General features: G+C 35.8%; 2 protein-coding genes across 2 annotated transcripts in view; one reads left to right on the forward strand and one right to left on the reverse strand.

Annotated features, from left to right (window-relative positions):
• LOC131020541 (uncharacterized) overlaps nucleotides 1-25,121 on the reverse strand; it is a 1,142,091-nt gene that overhangs the window by 830,619 nt on the left and 286,351 nt on the right. The gene's annotated exons all lie outside the window — the stretch shown is intronic.
• Nucleotides 21,477-25,113, forward strand: LOC131020218 (multiple C2 domain and transmembrane region protein 6-like). Its single transcript, XM_057948918.1, has one exon. The coding sequence runs from the start codon at nucleotides 21,872-21,874 to the stop codon at nucleotides 24,908-24,910; it is 3,039 nt and encodes a 1,012-aa protein (XP_057804901.1). The 5' UTR covers nucleotides 21,477-21,871; the 3' UTR covers nucleotides 24,911-25,113.

The raw sequence follows: 25,121 nt of genomic DNA on the forward strand, positions 1-25,121 counted from the left end.
CGCATATCTCGTGCTCCTCCTTGGCTTGCAACAAACAACGAGACCACTCTTGTTGTTAGCCGGCATCTTCAGCCGCACCAGGTCTATTCTTCACAGACCCTGGGTCGGCGAGTCGACGGTGGTAGTCTTCTCAGCTGCCACCGCTTCGATTCTTCCTTCTCACGCCCATCCCTCTTTCCAATTCACGAACTTGATCTTTCTCCCCTCTTAAGGCAGCCCTCTCTTTCTTCCAAGGCAGCCTTCTTCTATATTCCGCCTTCTACGTTTTCTTGTCCTCCTTCACTTCTCCGTTTCTCCCCTCTCCTCACCCCACCACTGGCGTCCTCCTCTTCTGCATCTTTGTACTCACCCTGTTCTCAAATCTTCTTACGAGGTTCTGAGAACAGGAGCTGGGTACTATCTGATTCAAAGCCTCCATCGTCGGCTCTCTTTTTGATGTTGCCAAAAAGGGGAAAAGACGAAAGCCAGAGAAAAACCTTCTCTAAGAGAAGGTAGCTCCTGGTCTCTATCTTGACTGATGATGGAACAGCAAAGGATCATCAGAAGCTATAAGGATGACGTTTCAGAAAAGACCTCAATTCAACGGAAAACAAGTGAGAGTGGAACAAGCTTAGGAACATTGAAGACACGAAGACAGAAGATGAAGATCAAGAAGTTCAAGGCGCAGCCAAGCAGACTGCTGGAGTCCATGGTTTATCCATGATGTTTTTTGTTTTTCTTGTTACTCCAATGTAAGTATTGCTCTGTACCTCGACTGATGGCTTATCAGTCTTTTTAATGAAATGAACTTCTTATTGATCTCACCCTGAAGACAATGACTCTTTGTCCAGACTCTGATTTATGGTTTTTCTGTCTTCTTTATGTTCTGTGTTTAGAACTATTTTCGTTCTTGCTCTAAGTACAAGTTATTTAGGTTCTATTGTTAAGGGGGAACTGTTTTCACTCCTTGTCTAGAACTTGTACTGAGAGCTCAGTCTTTTTATTGTCTAGAACTGCTGTGTGGTTTTGGCATCATCAAAAAGGGGAAAATTGTTGGGAACCTTGTGGAATATCCTAACCCTTGTTTTGATGATACCAAAATTCATAGGACTAAAATGTAATAGACTAGAATCGTTTTGAACTCAAGTGTTATAGTTCGTTTCTAGTTTAGTTGCGGTGTCGAAGACTGAAGACTGAAGACTGAAGAACGAAGACTGAAGACTGAAGACTGGAGTTACCAACTAAAGTATCAGTTGAAGAATCAGTTGAAGACTGATTATTTAATGCGCGCCATGGACTGATACTAAAGTCAAGTATCAGTTGAACATTCCTCCTAGGACTGATCTTCCAACGTTCAGAGGAAGCCACGTACGCTCAAGTACAGCCGCATTAAATGCAGAGATATCTCAATATCTTATCTCTGCAGAGGTCATTCCTATCTGGTGGCTACTTTTCAGAGATGTCACATCTCCTGTCCTTCAAAGAGAGCCGTTTCCACACAGACAAGGAACCTCGAAGATTGAAGCCTCAGCTCAAATTCGAATTGCTCTCCAACGGAAGAAATCTTGAGGACGATTTACGCCAACGGATCTATTCAAGAGTTCTCCTACAAATAGCGCTCGAGGATCACTTCAATCTTCACTGATTCAAAGACATAAGCTGAAGCTCTGTCGAAATAGCTACTCAGCCTAAAGCTTAACCGCTCAAAGCTTGAATCGAAGAAGAGAATTCCAAAGCCAAAATCAGTCACTGCTGATTACATACATTCTCTTAGACCCTAGGCATATATCTGTGTACCCAGAAGCCAAAGGTCAAACTTGCTTCAAAGAACTTGTTCTTTGTAAGTATAGTTGGCACTCGTTTAAACCTCTCCCCCATAAGAGTGTTTGAGTGACTCGGAGTTCAGGAAGGTACTCTGAACTCTGAAAGGGAAGTCTGAGCACGAGGTGTGCTTAGCAGGGAAATCCTACGCGAGTTGTGTAGGTGCTGAAATCCTACGCGAGGTGTGTAGGTGGGGAAACCCTACGCGAGGTGTGTAGGTGCTGAAGAGAGTTTATCTTCAGTTTACGGTTTGCAGTGCACCAGACAAGCACTTGCGGAGTGGATTGTTGGTCTGATCAACCAGCCGTGGATGTAGGAAAGAGTTTTTCCGAACCACGTAAAAGTCTCTGTGTTATTTACAGCTTTCAGTTTTACATTCATAACTGTGCTATTTCAATTGATAAAACTGAACACTGACTAACAGCAAAGAGAAACCATAATCCAACTATCTGCTCCACCGAGGCTATTCGAAACTAAGTTTATTTTCCGCTGCGTATGATATCAATCTGACTCACTATCCTCTGATAGTAAGGAAGAGAGATATCATCTTCATCTTTGCAAACACGACTAAAGCCCTTACGTGGATCAGTTAAGTTCCAGTGACTTAACTGATAACTCTTTACTGAAGAGCTTTCAGTATCAGTCGTCAACCCTGTTGGTCAAAACTAATTTCGGTTAAACAGGTGTCTTGTTTGCATGCAAAGTTTCGTTTCTATCTCTGACTGAGATCCCTCTGATTGAGGTTGTTAGATAGTCACAAAAATAGCCTATAGGTGTATCCCCCCCATACACCTATTCGAGACCCCCCGGACCTAACATACACAATCGTAACAATTCACAACTAGGGTTTAGGTTTAGGGTTTCAGTTTAGTTGTGAATTTAATGTTTCAGTTCAGTTTAGTTTCAGTTCAGTTCAGTTCAGTTGTGAATTTAGTGTTTCAGTTCAGTTGTGAATTCACAATCGTAACAATTCACAACTAGGGTTTAGGTTTAGGGTTTAGGTTTAGGGTTTAGGGTTTAGTTGTGAATTTAATATTTCAGTTCAGTTGTGAATTTAGTGTTTCAGTTCAGTTGTGAATTCACAATCGTAATAATTCACAACTAGATTTAAGAATTCACAACCAGGTCGATGAATTCATAACTTAATGTTCTTGAATTCACAACTTAATATTCTTGAATTTACAACCAAATCTATAAATTCACAATCAAAATAAATTACAGTTTTACTTGTGAATTCAAACTTTAAAAACTCAAATTCACAACTACTTGAATTCACAACCAAAATAAATTATAGTTGTGAATTAAATTCAGGTTGTGAATTCGATTGATTGTGAATTCACAACCAACATAAATTTGATTGTGAATTAAATTTTGGTTGTGAATTTGTTTGTTGTGAATTCACAACAAAAAAAATTCTAGTTGTGAATTAAATTTTGGTTGTGAATTCGACTGGTTGTGAATTAAATTTTGGCTGTGAATTCGACTAGTTGTGAATTCACAAACAAAAAATTCTGGTTGTGAATTCGACTGGTTGTGAATTCTCAATTCACAACCAGTGTGAATTCACAACCAAAAAATTTTGGTTGTGAATTCACACTGGTTGTGAATTGAGAGATTTTTTAAAGGGGTGATGTAAAGTGGACATTTTTTTAATTTTTAATGTGGAAGGGTAATTTGGTAACAGTGGCCATTTTTTAGCATTTTTATCTTAGTGGACAATTTTTAATTTTACAATATGAAAGTGGCCATTTTAAAAATCCACTCTAAAATTAATCTCTACAATAATTTTACATTTTAGTGCATATTGAACGTTGAGTAAGGAAGTCTCTTAATATTTTGTATAAATATAAATGATACATAACAAATGACATTTTTAATAACAAAAAATAATACTTTGTCAGATGACGCGAGGCAGGGCAGGCGCGGGTTGACCTGGACTGTACAGTATGACCACCCTAACGGGAGAATATACATTTAAGTATTGATTATTACTACATGCAATCTTTTACATATTCATAGTTTGTGCCTCACACAGGTTGACCACCCTAACGAAAGGATATGCATTTAGCTAGGTAGTTTCAATACATGGCTATTAATTTTCCCTCTCCTTTTTTTTAGAACCGTAAATTACACAAATGGTAAAGAGGTTGTTTTGTGGGAAGTGATGGAAGTGTAGTGTCAAGTGGTAAAATTTATTTTGAAGTAGTTTGTAATTAGTAATGATATTGACTAACTTAAATATATTATTCTTTTGTTATTCAAATATTATTACTTATAAAACTATTGAAATGAGATAATACATTTTGATAGTTAATGAGATAGTAATTTTTGATAGTTAATGTTCAATTCTTTTTACAAAATACGAAAAAAAAAATTGTGGATGTGTGTACATTTCTTTGATAGTATAAATGTTATTTTACTAAGAGATAAAAAAATTATATATTTAAATATTATAAAATCGTGATAGTATAGTTGTGTAAGCAATATTATTGGTTTTGGGTTAAGCACAAACAGAGTATTTATATAATTTTTTATCGAATTAACAAAACAAAGTATTTGTAAGTTGTTGTGTTTTATACTTTTATAAAACTTTGGTAATTGTGTAATTAGTATACGACTTTTTTAAGTGATGATGCTAATTAAAGATTTTTTTTTTCAGAAGTCCAATAAAGCAAATGGATTGAGCCTAATTCTTTTTTTTGCTCTTTGGGTCTCTTATTCTGTTGTGGCCCATTTTTGCATATAAATATTTTGGTTTTGACCCATATTCAAAATTAATATATTTGTGAATTTAATTTACATATTTTTATAATATTATTATTTATTAAATTGAGGTTTATTATAAAAGAAAAATAAAAAAACCCTTGAGAGCACAAAACGCAGACTAAGGGCACGAAACTCGAAAAGAGATCGTTAAGCTAAGAATCCTGAAGACACTAGCAATCCCATAACTCAGGATAGTCGTCCATCTCATCTGACCAACGTCTATTTACTATATTATTCATTGCCCTCATGCTATCACTATTGTTACAATCAACTACAAAGTCCCTCGGCTTGTAGCCCATTTCCCCCGCATTCCTGAGACGACCTTTTATGCTACCTTCCGGAATCGCTTGCATCGGCTCCCTTTCCATGCCCTTTCCCGTGCCCTTTGGGCGGCCACGTCCCCTCTTGGTCGTCTTGTCCGAGAGCATTTGCATCCCCTGATTAACCTGCTCTTCTAACCGACTAATGCGACTAGCAATATTGCCTGGGCCAAGAGTGGACAAATCCTTGTTACCTTCATGTGAAACACCCCCTCTTTTGTCCAAAGTTGGGTCACGTTCGAGATCAACAACTGTGTCGGCAATAATCGGGCTGTTCAAACCCGCGCCATCCGGAGCCTCCATCTCCAAAGTTTCCTCCACATCCGAGTCCTCCTCGTTAATGACCAAGTCACTATCTTTAATAATCACATCTTTAACCCCCTGAACCGGAACCTGAATTTTTTCCAACAACTCCGGGCCAGATAAATGAACCCCGAAAGACGTTCCAGAAATAGGATCAACACCCATATCCAAAACAGTCTCCGCATTATTCTCCAAGTCAAGAGCCTGAAATGCGTTCCGCGTCTCAACAGCCTCTTTCTCAAGAACTTGAACAACAATCTGTTTTTTTACCGCCTGTTCGGTAACCTTTGACCAAGCCGCAGCAGGTTTAGCAGCTATGTGAGCTTTAGGCTTAACCTTCTTGCTCTTGTTTTCATTATCAGTAGCAGACTCTATCAGAGCTTCTTTACTGTCCTGGCTGTCCTTCCGCTTAAGCTTTGTACACTTTTCCACCTGATGTCCAGTGATGCGGCAATTCGAGCAAAAGAAAGGCAATTGTTCATAGCTAAACTCGACATAGAAAGGATGTTCACAATCTATAAGCATCGATTCCTGCAATGGCTGAGCGAGATCCACTTCAATTAGCACACGAATGAAATGGCCGACCTCTCCATGAGCTGATACACCATCAATTTTGATTGGAAAACCAATAATTCTAGCAATTGCTGTTATTACCTCAGGATCCCAAAACTCATTCGGAAGGTAATAAATCCGAACCCAAACTTGACATATAGAAGAGACTTCCTTGTAGGGATTGAAACATGGAACCCAATCGCGTAGGCGAATGGAACCCGCAGCCAGATCCCAGACAATTTTAGCTTTCGCAATTTTTTTATCTTGAAGAGTAGAGAATTTCATGGTGAAAAAACCCTTACCCAGAGTGAGAAGCTTCCACTCTGATTGGATACCCCACAAATTGTTGAGTTCAAGCTTCAACTGATGTGTCGCCTGTGGCTTGCTTCCTTTCCGTAGTAATACCCTTCCAATAACAGAGAATTCGAATTCAGTAATACGTTTTTGATACATCTGTTTCGGAATGGTGAGAGAGAACCCATCGGCGAGTTTCTCAGCCTTAAGAGCTGAGAATTTATGTGCTGGTAAATCTGGAGGTCGATCAACCCGTTGTTGCATGATCGAGGCGTAGGAAACCCTACCCTCTGGTGGCGGCTGCTTTGTGAAGTTAGGCACCGAAGTTGTTCCTTCAGACGGAATTGTAGAGTTAGTTCCAGATCCTGATGAATTATCCGATAAACAAACCTCGACAAGTTTCAAATTCCCTTGCTCCAAATCCCTCGGCTGAAAGTTGTTTGAGATTTGTGGCAGGCGAAGGCTATCAGGTTTCTCAGGAAAGCCACGGGCTCCTGAAGCAGTCGGCGACAGAGAGGCAGCAGTCCTGTTTACGTTAGCGGCGCCGGAGAGCGGCGTCGGCGAAAGATTATTGACCATGGCTGATCTCCGACGAAGACGGCCCTCCGGAGGCAGACCGATGCAGAGGAGACGACGTGGCAGCCGAAGAAAGCCTCACCGGTTCTGCTTTCCTCCGACGCAGCTTTGAGCCGCGACCGGCGAGGATCTGTCCGGCGAGGCCGCGCGACTCAAGCGGCGGCGAGGTTGCTCCGAGCGCGGCGATGGCGGGCTGACGGGAACAGCAGCAGCTAACGGACGGCCTGCGTGTGGTAGTCAACGCCGAGCTGGTGGCGCGGTGCAGATCCCCTTTCAATGGTTAGGCCGGATCTGGTAATTTTCGCCTTGACAACAAGGCCACGGAACAAACTGAGAGAGGGACGCGGACAGATCGAAGCTTTCTGGAGGCAACGACACCGGACCCAATTTCACAGTACAACGTCGGCGACTTCAGAGTACGGCGGTGGGCAGCCCAATTTCCGCCGGATCCAGTGGCATGGCGGAGATCCACCGGAATCGTTCTGCCTGGGTCAGAATCAGGCCGCTGGAGAGGCTGCGGCCTGCAGGCTGAGCACGGGGGGCAGCGGCGCCGATGGACGGTGGGAAAAAGCGTCGGTGGCTGGTCTTGGATTATAAAATCATATTTTTATAATATTAGTAATACGTAATTTACATAAAACGATATTATTTTTAAATTTTATGTTTTTCAGTTAAAAATTTGGTATTATTAAAACTTAAATTAATTTCCTTATTGATTAATCTATTTTTTTATGCTTTTGAATTAATTTAAATGAATTCAAAAGGATATCAAGTTAAATTAAATTAATCTATTTTTTTATGCTTTTAAATTTATTTAATATTTATATTATAGAATATTTCCATTGAATTTCCTTTCCATATATTATTTTAAGGAGATCACTGGTGATTTGAAGGATGCCATAGTATTGTTTTAAATCATTGGTGATCTAAAGGATGGTCATAGTGATAGAGCTATACTTGCAATTCAGATGATGCACGTAAATCTAACTAAAGTAGCAATTTGTTGGATGAAATTTACATGTCTAAGTTTATAAATGAAATTAGGTGTTCGGTGAAAGTTGAAACTACAATTACGCTATTAAGAAACATAAATAATTGTAATGAAATTATATTAATTATTATTAGTATGCAAGTTTTGAATGGGAGATTGTGGAGTGAACATAATGTTGAACATATGGATTTAATACCTTGATGATCGTTGATGCTGTTAGATCCAAAATTATTGTTCAAATTCTAATGTCGACAATTTTCATTAGTTCTGTCTTATTTAATGGCGATTAATACAAGTTAGGGTTAATCTGTATCAAGAGTTACTAATCATCGAGGTATTAAAATTACGATATACGGAGATGATTATGAAAATTGTACTCAAAATATTATTCATATGTAAGTTTTCTAGAATGTTTTATGTAGGTATCTTTAACATACTACTCCCCCTGTCCTGCTATTAATGGCCTATTTCTTTTGGGCATGGGTATTTAGGAGAATAAGATTGTAGGGTAAAAGTGTGTAAATGTGTATGAGGCCACATTGTTTGTAGTGTAAAATCATTACCAAAAGTAGAAACAAACCATTATTATTGGGACACCGCAAAAAGGAAAATATGCCAACAATAATGGGACAGAAGAAGTACTTCAACCGTCCACTTTTTTTTTTTTTTTGAAAACTACTCATTGTATATTATATCCATCCATAGTCAATATTGACAACAAAACACTACTATTTAACACATTAACTTTGATTTGTCTCTCTTCCCACTCAATTTTAGATGATTCATTTTTTTTTACTTTATTCATATCTCGCAACAATTTATTGAAACTTGTGTCTCAAACTACTCCATAATTTTCGTGAATGAAGAGATTATTTTATTATATATATATATATGTATATATATATATATATATATATTGTATTTGTCTTTTTATATTTTGCATATGTTTATGTCATTTTGTTTACTAATTTTGCAAACAAATATTAAATATGAATATATATTTATAATATAATATTTGTGTATATTACCTCTTTATTAACTTAAATAATAATGTACAAATTTACACAATCAATAATTTAATATTCTATGTATGTCATTATATTGTATAATATTGATATTCCTTCAAATATTATGTTTTTACTTTGTAAAAAATGTTTGTGTTTTATTGTCTTATGATATAAACTGTATGATATGAAACTTTTTTCTTTTTTGAATTCTTAACTTTTTTTTTATGCAATGTAAATTTTCTATTTCATTTAATTACTTTATATTTTTAGTTGTGTCAGTTTAATTAATTTCTTTTTTCAATTCTTAAGTTTTTTTTTTTGGTATGTGTTAGAAATACGTATGAACACTCAAACCGTGCGAAGCACGGATATAAAGAAAAAAGAAATTGTTGTTGAGATAGTTTTTAAAAAAAATGTTTGGTGAGATATATATAAAATACTAAAATTTTATTTGGTTTATTATTTAAATAAATTTTTATTAATTAAAATTTTTGGAGTTAATTATTTGGTGAAAAGCCCAATAAAATAGATTTTCTGAGCCTAAAACATGAGTTAGAATACCAAATATGAGCATCTTATTTACTTTTGGCCCATTTATAAATTAGAATTATGAAATATATAGTGAAATTGTCTATGTATGTCATTTTATTTAGTAATTTTATTTACAAATTTTAAATCTAAATATATATTTAATCAATCTATGCTTATGTATATTATCTCTTGATTAAATTCAATAACAATGTGGAAATTTTTGAATTAGTATCTCTTGCTTTATTATCTCTTGCTTTGTGTTTTAGTATCTCATAATATATATATATATATATATATATATATATATATTTTGTTTTTTCAATTCCTACTTCTGTATTGTGTAACTTTAATTTTCAATTTCATTTAGTTACTCTGTATTTTATTTTTTTATCACTTAAAAATATTTTCACAACTCTATAGTACTATTGCTATATATGAATGATCATGCAGTGCGAAGCATTTAAATTGACTTAAGTCTCTCAATTTTGTGCACTATGCATATTTCTTTAAATATTCTTTTTTCACTTTGTAAGTAATGTTTGTGTCTTACTTTTGTTTTTTCAGTTCTTATCTTTTTTTGTTATACAATATAAATTTTCAATTCGATTTGAATACTTTGCATTTTTTTTGTATCACTTAAATGCACTTATAAAATTCTATAGTACTACTACTATTTATTACAACTACGTATAAATAATTGGACCGTGCATCGCACGGGTAAAATACTAGTACTAATATTAAAGCAAAGATTTCTAGGGGAATGTGATTCCCGCCAAAGCACACTTTCTTTTATCCATTGTATAACATGAAGTATTTTATCTGCTAGATAATTGGTTGCAGTGTAGTTTCGGCTCCAATTTATGGAGCCCAAATTTGAATTTTGAATCTGTTAACTCAATTTTTACCATCTATAAATTGTAAATATTTAGCTGCTAAATTTTCATTTCCTCTTCTTTTAGATTTGTATTATTGTTCTATCAAATTTTTTCGAAAAATCTTCTGTTATTTTTGTTGAAGAAAGCTTTGTTCTTTTCAAAAAATATTATTTCAAAAGTCTATTTTTACATTGTTGTTGAAGTCTAAACTTTCTCTGCAGATGAGATTTGAATCTGTCAATGGAGAGCCGATCTCAAATCTGCAACAGCAACAAAAAAGAGCATGGATGAAACTCTCAGATATATATATTCATGATTTATAGGAAACATACATTGTAGATGTATTTTTGTAATAAGTTGGCATCAAAGATTTTGTATTTTTGTATTTTTGCAGTATTTATCAACTGATTCTGTATTTTTGTTGTTTTTGTATTTAACTGATTCTGTAAATCATTTGCACAACAAAATAGTGCAAATGGGAAAGAACATAACTTAGAAACCTAAAATTTCTTGAAACAAAAGCATTTTTTTTTGCAGAAAATATAAACAAAATATGTAATTTGTACGAGAATTTCGAAAAGAGAACAGGGGCACCTTCTTTTCTTCAACAGCAGGGGCAGTTGCAGCGGCGCCTGTAGCACCGCCAGTAGGAGCGCAACTGCGACGAGAGCAGCAACTACAACGGCAGCACCGCCACCGTCGGATCCAATGTTCACGATGAAATCCTCGGTGTTCTTCTTCTCGCATGGCTTGGCGAAGAGACTCGGTGAAGAAGAAAAAGCTATGAGAACTGAAAAAGAAGAAAAGGCTATGAGAACTGAAGAAGAACCGTAGAAGAAGAAACAAATAACTAGAAGAGAAAAAAAAAAGTGCGGCGCTAATGGAATGGGTGAGTAAGTCTAGGGTTTCTCTTATTTTTTTTCTTTTTATATTGTTTTTGTGCTTTTGCCTAAGAGACTCAATTCAGAGTATTATTTAGTTTGGGCCATTAGTTTGCTCACATTAAGTTTTGTATATAGTTTTTAATTAGTGGGCTTCACACTTTAAGTTAAGTAGTGTAGTATTGTTGGGCCTGCAATAATTTATCTATAATTTAAGGGTAATTTTAAACACAGCCCCCAATTTTCTCACTATAGCCACTTATTTAGAAAAATAATTAAATTAATTATGATTGTACTATTATACCCTTATACTATTTTAAATATATAATAAATTATAAGTTATAAAAATTAATTTGAAAGTACGCATAATTTTTTCACATAAATCATATAGCCCCATCCTTATCTAATACAGATAAATCATATAGCCCCCAATTTAAATTTTACTTAAATACGTGATTTTGACATATAATAAATCATATAGCCCCCAATTTAAATTTTACTTAAATACGTGATTTTGACATATAACGCAAAGAACAGAACACAGAAAAAAGAAGAAGAAAGTCAACATGATAAATAACATATGAATTCAATGACGACAAACTGCCAGAATGAAACACTTTCCACTCGCGAGACTCAGTAATACATCATGTGTATTTTTCCTTGTATTATGGCAGAATCCATAATCCATCATGTGTAGCCATATATCTAGAATCAAGTCAAAACTGAATAATGCAAGACCATAGTCACATTAATCAATCTGTAACTATTACATAGATGAATAACTAAAATACAAACTCTATCTCTGGCTATAACTAATGAATCGACTGAACAAAGCCTATATATATAGTAGTGTTATATATCTAAACAACAAAACTTTTCCATTCATGTCAACGAAATCTTCCTCCCTACACTCCTGCAGGAATGGTGAAACTAACTGGATAATGCTGCCTCACCTTCTTCATCGCCATTGATGATCTCTTCTTCTTTAAGGTTCGTCCCAAGAGATTGAGACGTAACCTCATCCTCGTAATCCTCCTCCTCTTCACGCCCTCTTCGCCAGCCCCAAATCCCCAATCTTCGCCCTCAGCTCCCGCTCCCGGGCATCCGGCACCAGCAGGGTGTTCTCCGGCTTCAAATCGCAATGAACATACCCAATGTTGTGGATGTGATTCAAACCTCTCAGAAGACATTTCACAAACACTTGGGCTTCAAAATCTGGGAGACCCAGCCACGACCTCGCCATCGTTTCAGGCCCAAATGGGGACACCAACGGCTCCCGCAACTTCACCGGCTTCACCTTCGGAGTCTCGGTTTAACTATAATTATACAGAATTGGGGCAGCTGGCATCTCGTAAGAAATCCCATACTCAACGATTCTGAAATCGAAATTAGGGCATTCTTTTCAATTTCATTTCCTTTGATGGGGATATGTCGGGGTTTGGCGAGGGGTTTGAAGGCGGGGTGGGAAGGAGCGTCTTTGGAGTATTTGGATTTTTTTCAAGGGATAGAAGGGGCGGAGGGGGTGCCGCTCGATTTGAAGGTGGTGACGATGGTCAGGGCGGAATCGAATCGTTGTTCGAGGTGAAGCTCGTCTCGCGCCGGATGAATTTCTGCGCATTGGCGTTGTTCCTCCGGGAGAAGCGGATTTCGGCCGCCAGCCGGTGGGGCTGGGGGCGAACCTGCGGCGAAGCAAGAAATTAAACTCTTGCTGGCGAAATCAAGTATGCTCGGTTGCCACTACAAAAAAATATTTATGTTCTCCAATCTCCATTATTGATGTTTTTAGATTTTGAGTTGAGGCTATAAAAATGAATTATTTAGAAATATTTGAGTTGGGGTTATAAAGTTTTGAGATTAACGTATAATGTCTTTGAAATTAATTTTCAGAAACTTATTGATTTATTATAAATTTTAAATGGGGCTACAAGGGTATAATAGTAAAATTATAATTATTTTTATTATTTTTTTAAATAAAGTGCTACAATGAGAAAATTTGGGGCTATGTTTAAAATCACCCATAATTTAAATGACACCCAAAAAAAAGTTTATTAACTACCATCATTATATATAGTTATATCTATGAGAAATTATAGATAAAAATTTACGATTAACGTGAAGAATAAATAGTTAATATATTAATAGACATATATGAGCACACCCAAATATCAAAGTATTCGAAAAACTTGAACCCTTGTACATGAATCGATGAAGACGACAAAAAACACATATCACATTAATTAAATCTCAAACTTCATAAGACTTTGCATATGACATCTCACCTGGACGATTAGGTTTTGTTTGCACCATTGATAATAAGTCAAAAGGCTGTAAATGCGCGGTATATTTGGCCGGAAAATCGACGAAATTTAAGAACTCTAGACGTCGCCGCCTCCAATCGGTGCAAATGGGCAGTGAACCATTGTTTTTTTCTCAATTTTTTTCCAATTATGTGAATTGGTAAATGAGGATAAAAGTTACTCCCTCCGTCCCACGAGTCTTGACACGTTTTCCTTTTTGGGCCGTCCCACGAATCTTGACACGTTTCCTTTTTGGGCAATAATTATTATCTTCTCTCTCCTACTTTATCACTTTTATTACCTTCTCTCTCATACTTTATCAATTTTATACTTTATTAATTACACACTTAAAACACTAATCTACAACTCCTTAATTCACGTGCCGAACCCAAACGTGTCAAGACTCGTGGGACGGAGGGAGTATTAGGTTAGATGCATTTAATTAGCAAATCAAATCTTAAAGATGGAATATATGTCGACGCCATTCCCGAAAAAATATTGTTGTGGTAAATAGAAAGTCAAATGTCAGTACCAATATTGCCCTCCAGCCAAAATTAAATGTGAATTTTGTAGCTATATTAAACGAGTCAGAATTTATATATCTGAATTAATCTCAGCCGTTTACTATCTCTTGATCTATGGTGTAAATCAGTTCTTAATTTATATGCTAAGGGGAGTTTTGTGAATAACCGCCCCCTATATATATATATATATATATATATATATATATATATATATAAAGGCTAAAATAAAAATCAAAGTTAGACTATAAAATAGAAACCATTTTCAACCCTTGGATCATCAAGATCTACGGTTAATTCATCACCTTGTTGGAATAATTCATGGTCCTGAGTTCGAATCCCATAGGTAGCAAAAAATTTAATTTTCATAATTCATACATTTACACAGCGGATTCATGGGTGTTCTACATATAATTCATACATTTTAATTAGTTTATAGTTTATAGTCTAAGAGGAATTTTCTGAATAGCCCTCCCCTATATATATATATATATATATATATGGGCGCGCTCCAGTGAGACCCCCTATTTTTCGTGTAACGTGAGTACAATGAATAAGATATATAATACTAATGAACAAAACGTATATCTAATGAACAAGATGTATATACTGATGAAAAAAAAAATTTAAAAAATTCGTAATGAATAAGACATATATACTGATGAACAGGGCCGTATATACTGATGAACAATGCAATATATACTGCTGAATAACAAAATTTAAAATATTCTGCTCTCTCCAGGATTCGAACTATGCGAAAAAAAATCACCCTCCAGATACAATATCAGTAATATGATTGATAAAATAAATGCAACAGATCGTGCCCTAGATCTCACTAAAATTAGGGGGTCTCATTGGAGCGGCCCCTATATATATATATATATAGGGGAGGGCTACAGTGAAAACACTTCTTAAAATATAAATATAAACGTTTTTTAATGTACGAATTTTATCCAACAGGGTTACGAATTCATCCAACATGGTTACGTATTGTGAAAAATAATTTTTTGTTACCTTTGAGATTCGAACCCAAGCCCACGAATTCATCCAATAGGGTTACGAATCAACCGTAGATCTTGATGATCTAAGGGCTGAAAATTGTTTATATTTTATATTTTAAGAAGTGTTTTTATTTTAGCCCTCCCATATATATATATATATATATATATATATATATATATAGTGTTAATAGGCAAAAATGCCCACTTCCTTAAGTTTTTTTGTAAAAATGCCCTAATTTATCATACAAAGCATTCTATGCCCTAATTATGTGAAGTACCTATTTTACCATTTGATGTTGATGAGTGTGCTTGTTTTTTTGTGAAAGTCTTACACATTTGACCGATTTGACACCTATCAGTCATAAAAGTCAACGATTTAACAACTATCAGTGAATAGTACATATGACTGGTAGGTGGCTAGATCATGTGTCCGCCCGACCGGACACATGATTTTATCGGCCGAACACATGATCTGCCACCTAAATCATGTGTCCGACCGATAAAATTATGTGTCCGTCCGGTGAAATTATGTGTCTGCTCGGGCGGACACATGATCTAGCCATCCATTGTTCATATGTACTCTTGACTAATAACTGTCAAATCGTTGACTTTTATGACTGATAGCTGTCAAATCGGTCAAATGTGTAAGACTTTCACATAAAACCAAGCAAACCCATCAAATCAAATGATATTTAAAGAATAGGGCATAGAATGCTTTGTATAATAAGATAGGGCATTTTTACAAAAAAAAAGATAAGGAAGTGGGCATTTTAAATTTTTACTCTATATATATATATATATATATATATATATATTGAGAATAAAAAATTCATTAAATATTTATATATTCAATAAGAATTTTGACAGATCTTATGGCATGAATTTCATTAAATGTTTATTTATTGCTATATATATTTATTAACTGAATAATAATTCATCATTATCCGTCTAAAAAAATCATCATTAAATTTGCTTTAAAATATCATTAAGTGAATATTTGCATTTAAAAAAATTAGTAATTTATTTTAATTAAAATATAATAAGTTTTCATTCCATTTTTAGAAATATGTTATATTATTTAAATAAAATTATAATGTATATAATTCAAATTTTGAACTTAATTTAATACTATATATAAAAACACTATTTTTTTTTTACTTAGGGGAGTTTGGGGAGGGGGAGCAGTGAGGTTTAAACCCGGGACTTCACTGTTCACACATAGGAGGTTGCACCGCTTGGTGTCCCCAATGGGACATAAAAACACCAAATTGAAAAGGAAAAAATAATTTATTTAAATTTATTATTTTTAAAATTCTAAACTTTTATTAGGCGTATTTAAAGTAACATATTTTCCCTTTTTTTTAGAGCCTCATATTTTCCTTTTTAAATTGCGACTGTTTTGCTCTTTTTGAGCCGGATCAATTTGATCCAAAAAAATCTACCTTAAACATAATATGTCTATATTAGACTATATATCAATACACACATATAACAATGTATGGCATTATAATATAGAATTCTTATTGTGGGTATGTTGGCCAAGTGGTAAGAGGTTAATACCTAAGGCCAAAGATTTTGGGTTCGAGTCCCTTGTAGCGCGACCTTTTAATTTCTTTATTTAATATTGTAAATTTATAAAAAAAAATACAGAATTCTTAAAATTAAAACCGGGAAATGAAAAACGTTTGTACTCTAATTACCCCCACACATTTATCAATGTATTTTTATTACGTTTAGCCACTTAGTTATGACTGCTACCGTTAAATGGATTCTACATAATTAGTTTTACCTGTTTTTCTTCTTGAGAGTTGAGACCCAAACGATTTTCAATTATAATTTGTATAAGTTTACCACATCGATTAATTAGTCTACTAGTAAATGGAAAGCTAACCATAACAACATCATTTCAATTTGACGTGAATGAAAAAAAAAAAACACATCATTTCTATGTGAATTCATTTCTATATATAATTCACGTACAAATTCCATTCAGTTTTTTGATCGCCAAAATAATTATCTGATACTAGACAAGTGAGTTCGGTTTAGATCAATTTAAAATGAAATCAATTTATTAGGTAATATTAAGTCAATATTAAAGTGTAGTTGTGAAAAACAAGTAAATTTTTGTCTTGAAAGTGTGATCCACACCACTATATTTATTGGGTACTATATAGTATATGCTTATTGGATTCAATTAATGCAAGCTTGTTGAATTAATTGTGATCCCATTACTTCATCATCTTGAGTGTTGATTAATAAATAAAAGTTGTGCAAAGACTTATGTCAGTAAGTAGTTACTCATAAAATATAGACACTGAAAGAATCTTGGTTTTAACAGACAAGCTCAAGTAGTAGTATTATTTTTGTAATGCAAAATCTCATGCATCAGATCAGACACACTTCAGACTCTGCATTTTGCTCATCAACTTACCTAAACAGCCAGTAATGTTTCTACACACTTATTACTATATACTAATGTAATTAGTGTGTGTGTGTGTGTGTGTGTGAGAGAGAGAGAGAGAGAGAGAGAGAGAGAGAGAGAGAGAGATTTACTTTGTTCTTGACTTGACCAGCAGCAATATTGTAGGAAGAGCATAAATAAGTGGAGCCAAAAGTTGGCATGTGCTGCTGCCATGTGAATGTGATGCTACAAAACAAAATTTAGCTACCACATGACATGGCCCCTTCAATCACATTGCTTAGATCTACCATTACTTTTTATTTTTCTTACTACAACAAACTCCTCAATTTTCATTTTATTTTCATACAATAATCTCTAAATTATATGTACATAAATTAGAGAGATTATCTTGCACTATAACAATTTTGAGACATATATATTTATATATATAATTTACCAGTGTCATAATACTATAACAAAAACCCTGATAGAAAACCACTTAAAAGAAATCGATTTTTGTTTAAAATGGGTTTCGTAGATATAACTGATTTCTTTTAGAAAAATTAGAGTGCGGTGATAGAAATTGGTTTTTTGCTACCATTTTTCTTTGTTGTAACTACGACACTGATTTTAGTTAAACCCTAGGACACCGATCAACTATCAATTTTTTAGTCTTGTTTTATAATTTGACATATAAAATCATCTCCAACAATTTGCTCTAATATTGCTTCAACATTGAAATGGCGCAAAATCTCAGTCCAACTCCAACAGTGTATTCTATTTAATATTAATGGATATTTTATTAGTCTGTAAATTGAATGTAAAAGTTAGGAAATATGCAAAGTTGGACAGGAAATGGATGAGTGAGTGGCCAACATTTATGATCTCTTTGAAAGGGAAGTTTTCTTAATAATAATGGGAGTTTTTTCTTTATCGACGTAGGACCTAAAATATAGATATAAGACCTAAACGAAAGATCCCCCTAGAAAAAAAATACCCAAACGAAAGATACTAGTTACTGAAACTACTAGTGCAAGGTTATATATATTTTGATTTTTTTTTTTTTTTTGGATTGGTTGTATATGAAGTTGCTATATCAATAATGTGGTAACTTTACTAAAATAATATAGCTACAAAACGAAACAAAATGTGCAATTTTTAGTATGAGATCGATATAGCATCCATGTAGTGATCTCATTGAAAACTACCAAGTGTAATTAAAACCTAAAAAAATTAAGGGTTAATTTCATTTATTGGCACGACTTTTACATGTTTTTGATTTACAACATAAATAAATTTTAGAGTGTTGCTAAAAAACATTAATGTAATAATGTGTGCGACTTATATACAATACCGTCTCAAATACATAAGATAATGCTACTATTCGAGTAATTGTTGTGTACAAAAAAAAAAAAAAAAAACTTAAATCATTTTTGTTATTAATGATTGAGATACTTACAACCATAAATATTCGAGAATGTGCACAAAATATTTCAATCTATAAAATTAGCCACTATATACGAATATTCCGTTTCAATCATATAATAATCTACAATCCTATGATATTTACATTGCGCTAGCTATTTTATGATGATGACCTTAGCTGTCATTTTTTTTGTAATTTCATGGTTATTGAATAATTATGTTTTTGAAGGGTTTATCTCCACATATATTATATCCTTACTGGTTTTACTGCTCCCACCAACCTCAATCATTCATCTATAAAGAACTATTGGAATTATAACTCCTTATTCCCCTCTTATTTGCTATTCATTACAACTCCGAATGATTTGAAACGCATAATGCCTATATATGTTCTTCCTTCGAGAAAAAGAAATTAAAAAAACATATCTTGTGATGATGATGTTCATCAAAAACCAAGATCCCGGGGACACCCTTTTTATTTTCCTTTTCTAAATAAGAGTAAATTGAAGCACAATATTAAATTAATGGTTTGTGGGTCTCATTAAGGGTTTAATTAAAATGCGATTGAGGTTGTTCATGACAATGCATGCAAGACATGCATGTTAATTAAGAGGATTAACAAATGAAAATATAAAAGTTCAAAGACTTTACAAAACACAAATATATTTGAAGGGTCTTGTGCTAAAAAAATAAAAAACTTTAGCACACAAAAAATTTAAGAAAAAGTTACGTGGCCCAAATTAAATCGGTTAGGCCTATATGATTTGATTTAGGACATACTAACTTTTAATAGTTGCTTGTGGATTGGTTTCCCTAAATATGCAATCCCTCCACAAAATTATTTTGATGATATGGATGTATACCCAAATATAAACAAATTATTGACTGCTACTACTTTTTGTGAAGACGATCGACTTTGATGAGAAATATATAATTGTATCTTTATTAAAGTAGTTTAATTTCATGCAATGAGACGGAAATTTTTAAAGTGGAAAATAAAGGTGGGGTTACAGCTGAGCTGAGGCGCCAAGCCACGACACTGACTCAATACTTCACACCTAAGATCTCTCTCTCTCTCTTATATATATATCCATGAAGTTTACCAATTTTTACTTCAAAATCGAGTTTTTTAATTAATTACTTGTCATAATTTATGATAATTACTTAGTTACATGATAATTTTCTTTCGGATGAGTTTTTATTTGAGTTAGAGTTTGAAAACCTGTGGAATTTGAAGCATATCAAATGTCATTCAAGCCTAGTAATTAAATAAGATTTCAACATTATGCGGCAATAACACAAAAACTGTATACTGGCATCATCAGCACAAAGTAATTTTTCTCAGTTTTTTTTTCTTCTTTTACTAAGACCGACATGCAAATTTTTAATTCATTTAATAAGATATTAAATAATAAGGATAACTCAACAACCCCTACAGTCCAAACAAATGAAACAACAAAGCAATTCTCCCACACACCCTTGAAAAGGAAATCCCATCTGACTAATTAAATAGGGAGAAAAATGGCTTTTTTGAAAAGTGGGTTATTATTTTCCATGAGGCAATCCATTGAAAAGGGCTCATTTTTCAACTAATTCCACTAAATTTTCCAACCCCACTCCCACTCTGTATATACATGTGTATACATGCATTATGCATAGCTACCAAAAGTAACCTAATTAGGCGCCATGATATGATACCATGATGTATTTATATACTAGTAATAAATCCAAAATGTTCCGGACAATTATATAGCTATATATGTATAAGTATAAATATAATGTGGACTAGAATATAAATACCATCATTCATCAAACAGGCCCGACACAATATTTATCTGATTTTATAATATAAATAATATGTAAAAGAGGACTCCAACTTTTCCCTCTACTTTTCTCTCTTTTTTTTCACTAATTTTTTCACTATTTTTTTCTCATATTTTTTTCTTTAATTTTTTTCTAAACATCGTCAAATTTAATTCATGAAAAAATACTTAATATGCTACATCTTATTGAAGTTCATGAAAAGATCTTTAATATGGTATAAAAAATTATTAAAAATAAATTTAAAATGAAAAATTATGAAAATAAAAATAAAATTTAAAATTTTTTTTTTGTCTTCATTAACATTTTACAAGTTTTTATTTATATTTCTGTATGAAAACATTAATTTAGTTATTATGACGCTTATTGCTTAATACTCTATAATAATAATAATAATAATAATAATAATAATAATAATAATGTGTGGTGTCAATTTTCATTATCAAATCATTTAAATTTATTTAATTATTATACTTTATACAAAATTGAAAATATACGTTTCAAATTCAAGATTTTATTGAGTAACTGATGTGGATTATTTTATTTTATTATTAAAATATATTTTTTTATTTGTTTATATTTTATTTTTATTCTATATTTTTTATTATTATTTAAACATGTGATTTAATTTCGATGTTCGACGTGCATCGCACGAATGGACGTCCTAGTTTTCTAACAATTTTTAAAATGTTACAGTTACAGCATTCTTAATTTTTCAACAATAAAACTATGTTATTTTATTTAGTGGTAATGTTGAACAAAGTTTGTGAAAAAGTTGAGAATATTGTGATTACAAATTAATAAAACTTATATAGTACTACTATAATATCATGAGAAAAGTTAATATTACTATATATTACTTTTGACAACTAGCCTCTATTTGACATTGTAACTTTATAAATTACATTTTCCTCAAAAAAAACTTTATAAATTACATCACATATCATCGTATTCAATATGCGACCTGAAAATTTGTAAATTATATTGAAAAAAACGATGAAAGTCTAAAATCCGATTAATTGGCCGCCTCATGACCTCTTGTCTGGATTTCAGCATACCAAAATACAAAATACGAAAAAATATATATACATACGTCACATGTAGAAACAGACTCTTACACGTATAGTCGCAAGATTTCGAGATAAATACATGTAAGAAACACTATGACCTAATCCACAATCTTATTAGAGCTACAAATCAAAGAAAAAGAAAAAAGAAAAAAAAAACACAAAACAAGAAGCAGAAGAGATAAACATGGTGTAAGAGTAGGGGCCCCCACCCCCAAACCCAAAAATATTAAATTTCTTTATTACCATAACTATTACCTCTTTCCTCCCAACAAAATTCAAACTCATGTTCCTGTCTTGTTACTCCAAATAACCCAAATGACTTCCCCACCGCCAACCATTTTCCTCCACCTCCTCTCTCTCTCTCTTCTACCTACCTGATTTTTTTAACCGTGGCTCCTGAATCCATCTAAATCCCTACCCAAACCCTCTCCAAATCTCAATGGCGAAGCTGGTGGTGGAAGTTCTCGACGCCAGCAACCTCATGCCCAAAGACGGCCATGGCAGCGCCTCCCCTTTTGTCGAAGTCGAATTCGAGGAGCAGCACCACCGAACTTCAACTAAGCACAAAGATCTCAACCCTTATTGGGATGAGAAGCTCGTCTTCAACATCAAGAACCCCAAAGATCTCCCCAACAAAGCAATCGACGTCCAAGTCTACAATGATAGTAAGCAAGGCCACAAGAATTTTCTCGGAAAAGTCAGGATTTCCGGCATGTTTGTGCCTCACTCCGAGCAAGAATCCATGGGCCAGAGGTACCCTCTCGAGAAAAGAGGCCCCTTTTCCCACGTCAAGGGCGATATCGCCTTGAAAATATACACCGCGCATGGCGGCGGCGGCGATAGGTTCGAGGAGGTTCTCAACCACGATGCGGGCAACGTCGAGGATCACCACCACCACCACCATCCCAAGCACAAGGAGAGCGCTCCACCGCCGTTGAAGGAGATCAACACTGACGAGTTTTTCTACAAGGAGAGCCACGACAGGAGCAAAAAGAAAAACAGGGAGAAGGAGGTCCGCACCTTCTACTCCATTCCGGGCGGGGGAGGGGGGCCGCCGCCCCCGCCGGCTGAGAGGCCGCCGGTCTTCGAGAAGCGGGGAGACTTCGCCAAGGCCGGGGGAGCTCCCGCTGCCACCGTGATGCAAATGCAGTTCCCGGGGCAGAAGCCGGAGTACGGCGTGGTGGAGACCCGGCCGCCGTTGGCTGCAAGAATGGGGTATTGGGGCAGAGATAAAACCGCCAGCACCTACGATTTGGTGGAGCAGATGAATTTCCTATATATCAGTGTTGTGAAAGCGAAAGATCTACCTGTGATGGACATCTCCGGCAGCCTTGATCCTTATGTAGAAGTGAAAGTAGGTAACTACAAAGGTGTCACAAAGCATCTGGAGAAGAATCAGAGTCCAGTTTGGAATGCAGTCTTCGCATTCTCAAAGGAGACGCTGCAGAGCAACCTGATTGAAGTTACAGTCAAAGATAAGGATTTCGTCAAGGATGATTTCGTGGGGAAGGTGGTATTCGATGTTGCAGAAGTGCCACAGCGCGTGCCACCGGATAGCCCTCTTGCTCCGCAGTGGTACAAATTGGCAAACAAGAATGGTGAGAAGCGCCCTGATCATGGCGAGATCATGCTTGCGGTGTGGATGGGGACACAAGCCGATGAATCATTCCCGGAGGCCTGGCATTCCGACGCTCATAACGTCAGCCAGCATAGCCTCGCCAGCACCAGATCCAAAGTGTATTTCTCGCCTAAACTCTACTACCTCAGAGTGCACATCATGGCAGCTCAAGATTTGGTGCCCTCCGATAGAGGGCGAATGCCTGATCCGTACGTCAAGGTGCAGCACGGCCATCAAATCCGTGCCACTAGGCCTTCCTCGATGAAGCATATCAATCCGGAGTGGAATGAGGAGCTCATGTTTGTTGCATCCGAGCCGTTTGATGAGTATATATTCATTAGTGTGGAGGATAGGGTTGGACCGGGGAAGGATGAGAATATTGGGGTGGTCATCATACCTGTAAGGGAAGTTCCACAGAGAATCGAAACTTCCAAGCTGCCTGAGCCGCGGTGGCATGCTCTGCAGAAGCCATCCAAGGCGGAGGAGGAAGGGGAGAAGAAGAAGGAGGTCAAGTTCGCCAGCAGGATCCTTCTCCGGGTCTGCATTGATGCAGCCTACCATGTTCTTGATGAGTCCACGCATTTCAGCAGCGATCTTCAGCCCTCATCGAAGCATCTCAGGAAACCTTGTATCGGGATTCTTGAAGTCGGAATCTTGAGTGCTCGGAACCTCCTGCCGATGAAGGGGAAAGATAACAGACTAACAGATGCTTACTGCGTAGCAAAGTATGGGAACAAATGGGTGCGTACCAGAACGCTTCTTGACACGCTGCATCCTCGTTGGAACGAGCAGTATACGTGGGAAGTGCACGATCCCTGCACTGTGATAACAATTGGTGTGTTTGACAACTGCCACATCAATGGTAAAGACGATGCAAGGGATCAGAGGATCGGGAAGGTGAGGATCAGGCTATCGACGTTAGAGACAGAAAGAATTTACACACATTCGTACCCGTTGCTCGTGCTGGCTCCCTCCGGATTGAGGAAGCACGGGGAGCTCCATTTAGCGCTGCGATTCACCTGCACAGCTTGGATGAACATGATGGCTCAGTACAGCAGGCCGTTGCTACCAAAGATGCACTACGTTCAACCAATCTCCGTAAGGCACATAGATTGGCTGCGCCACCAGGCAATGCAGATAGTGGCTGCACGGCTGATCCGGGCTGAGCCGCCTCTCAGGAGGGAGGTGGTGGAGTATATGTTGGATGTGGATTATCACATGTTCAGTTTGAGGAGGAGCAAGGCCAACTTCTTCCGCATAATGTCACTCCTTTCTGGGATTTCATATGTTTACAGGTGGTTTGATGGCATCTGCTATTGGAAGAATCCATTGACGACCATCTTGGTGCACGTGCTGTTTCTGATACTAGTCTGCTACCCGGAGCTGATCCTCCCAACCATCTTCCTCTACCTGTTCGTGATCGGGCTGTGGAACTACCGGTTGAGATCAAGGGTTCCGCCACACATGGATGCTCGCCTCTCACAGGCCGAGAACACACATTCAGACGAGCTGGATGAGGAGTTCGACACATTCCCAACATCCCGGCCATCTGACATTGTGAGGATGAGATATGATAGGTTAAAGAGCGTGGCAGGAAGGGTGCAGACTGTGATTGGAGACCTGGCGACGCAAGGGGAGAGGGCGCTCTCGATACTGGGGTGGAGAGATCCGAGGGCGACGGCCATCTTCATCATCTTCTCGTTGATCTGGGCTGTGTTTCTGTATGTCACTCCATTTCAAGTTGTGGCAGTGCTCATTGGCCTTTACATTCTTCGACACCCGCGGTTTCGGAGCAAGCTGCCATCGGTACCTGTCAATTTCTTCAAGAGATTACCAGCAAGGTCAGACTCTCTTCTATGAGATCAAGATCAAGCATTCAGATTAAAGAAGCTGAGAATTTATTGAGTAAATAAGTTTCAATAAAGTCTTCATCATCAGCTGCAGCTAAAAGCTAAGTTTAGTAACTCACCTTCTAGAGCAGCATTTCTTCAATATCTCCAATTTGTGTATTCTGTAACAATTTTCCCTTTCAATGTTATTCAATACTATATTATTTAAAGAAATTGAGAAA

This window comes from Salvia miltiorrhiza, chromosome 1, assembly GCF_028751815.1.
Source record: "Salvia miltiorrhiza cultivar Shanhuang (shh) chromosome 1, IMPLAD_Smil_shh, whole genome shotgun sequence".
In the NCBI taxonomy this organism is placed as follows: Eukaryota; Viridiplantae; Streptophyta; class Magnoliopsida; order Lamiales; family Lamiaceae; genus Salvia; species Salvia miltiorrhiza.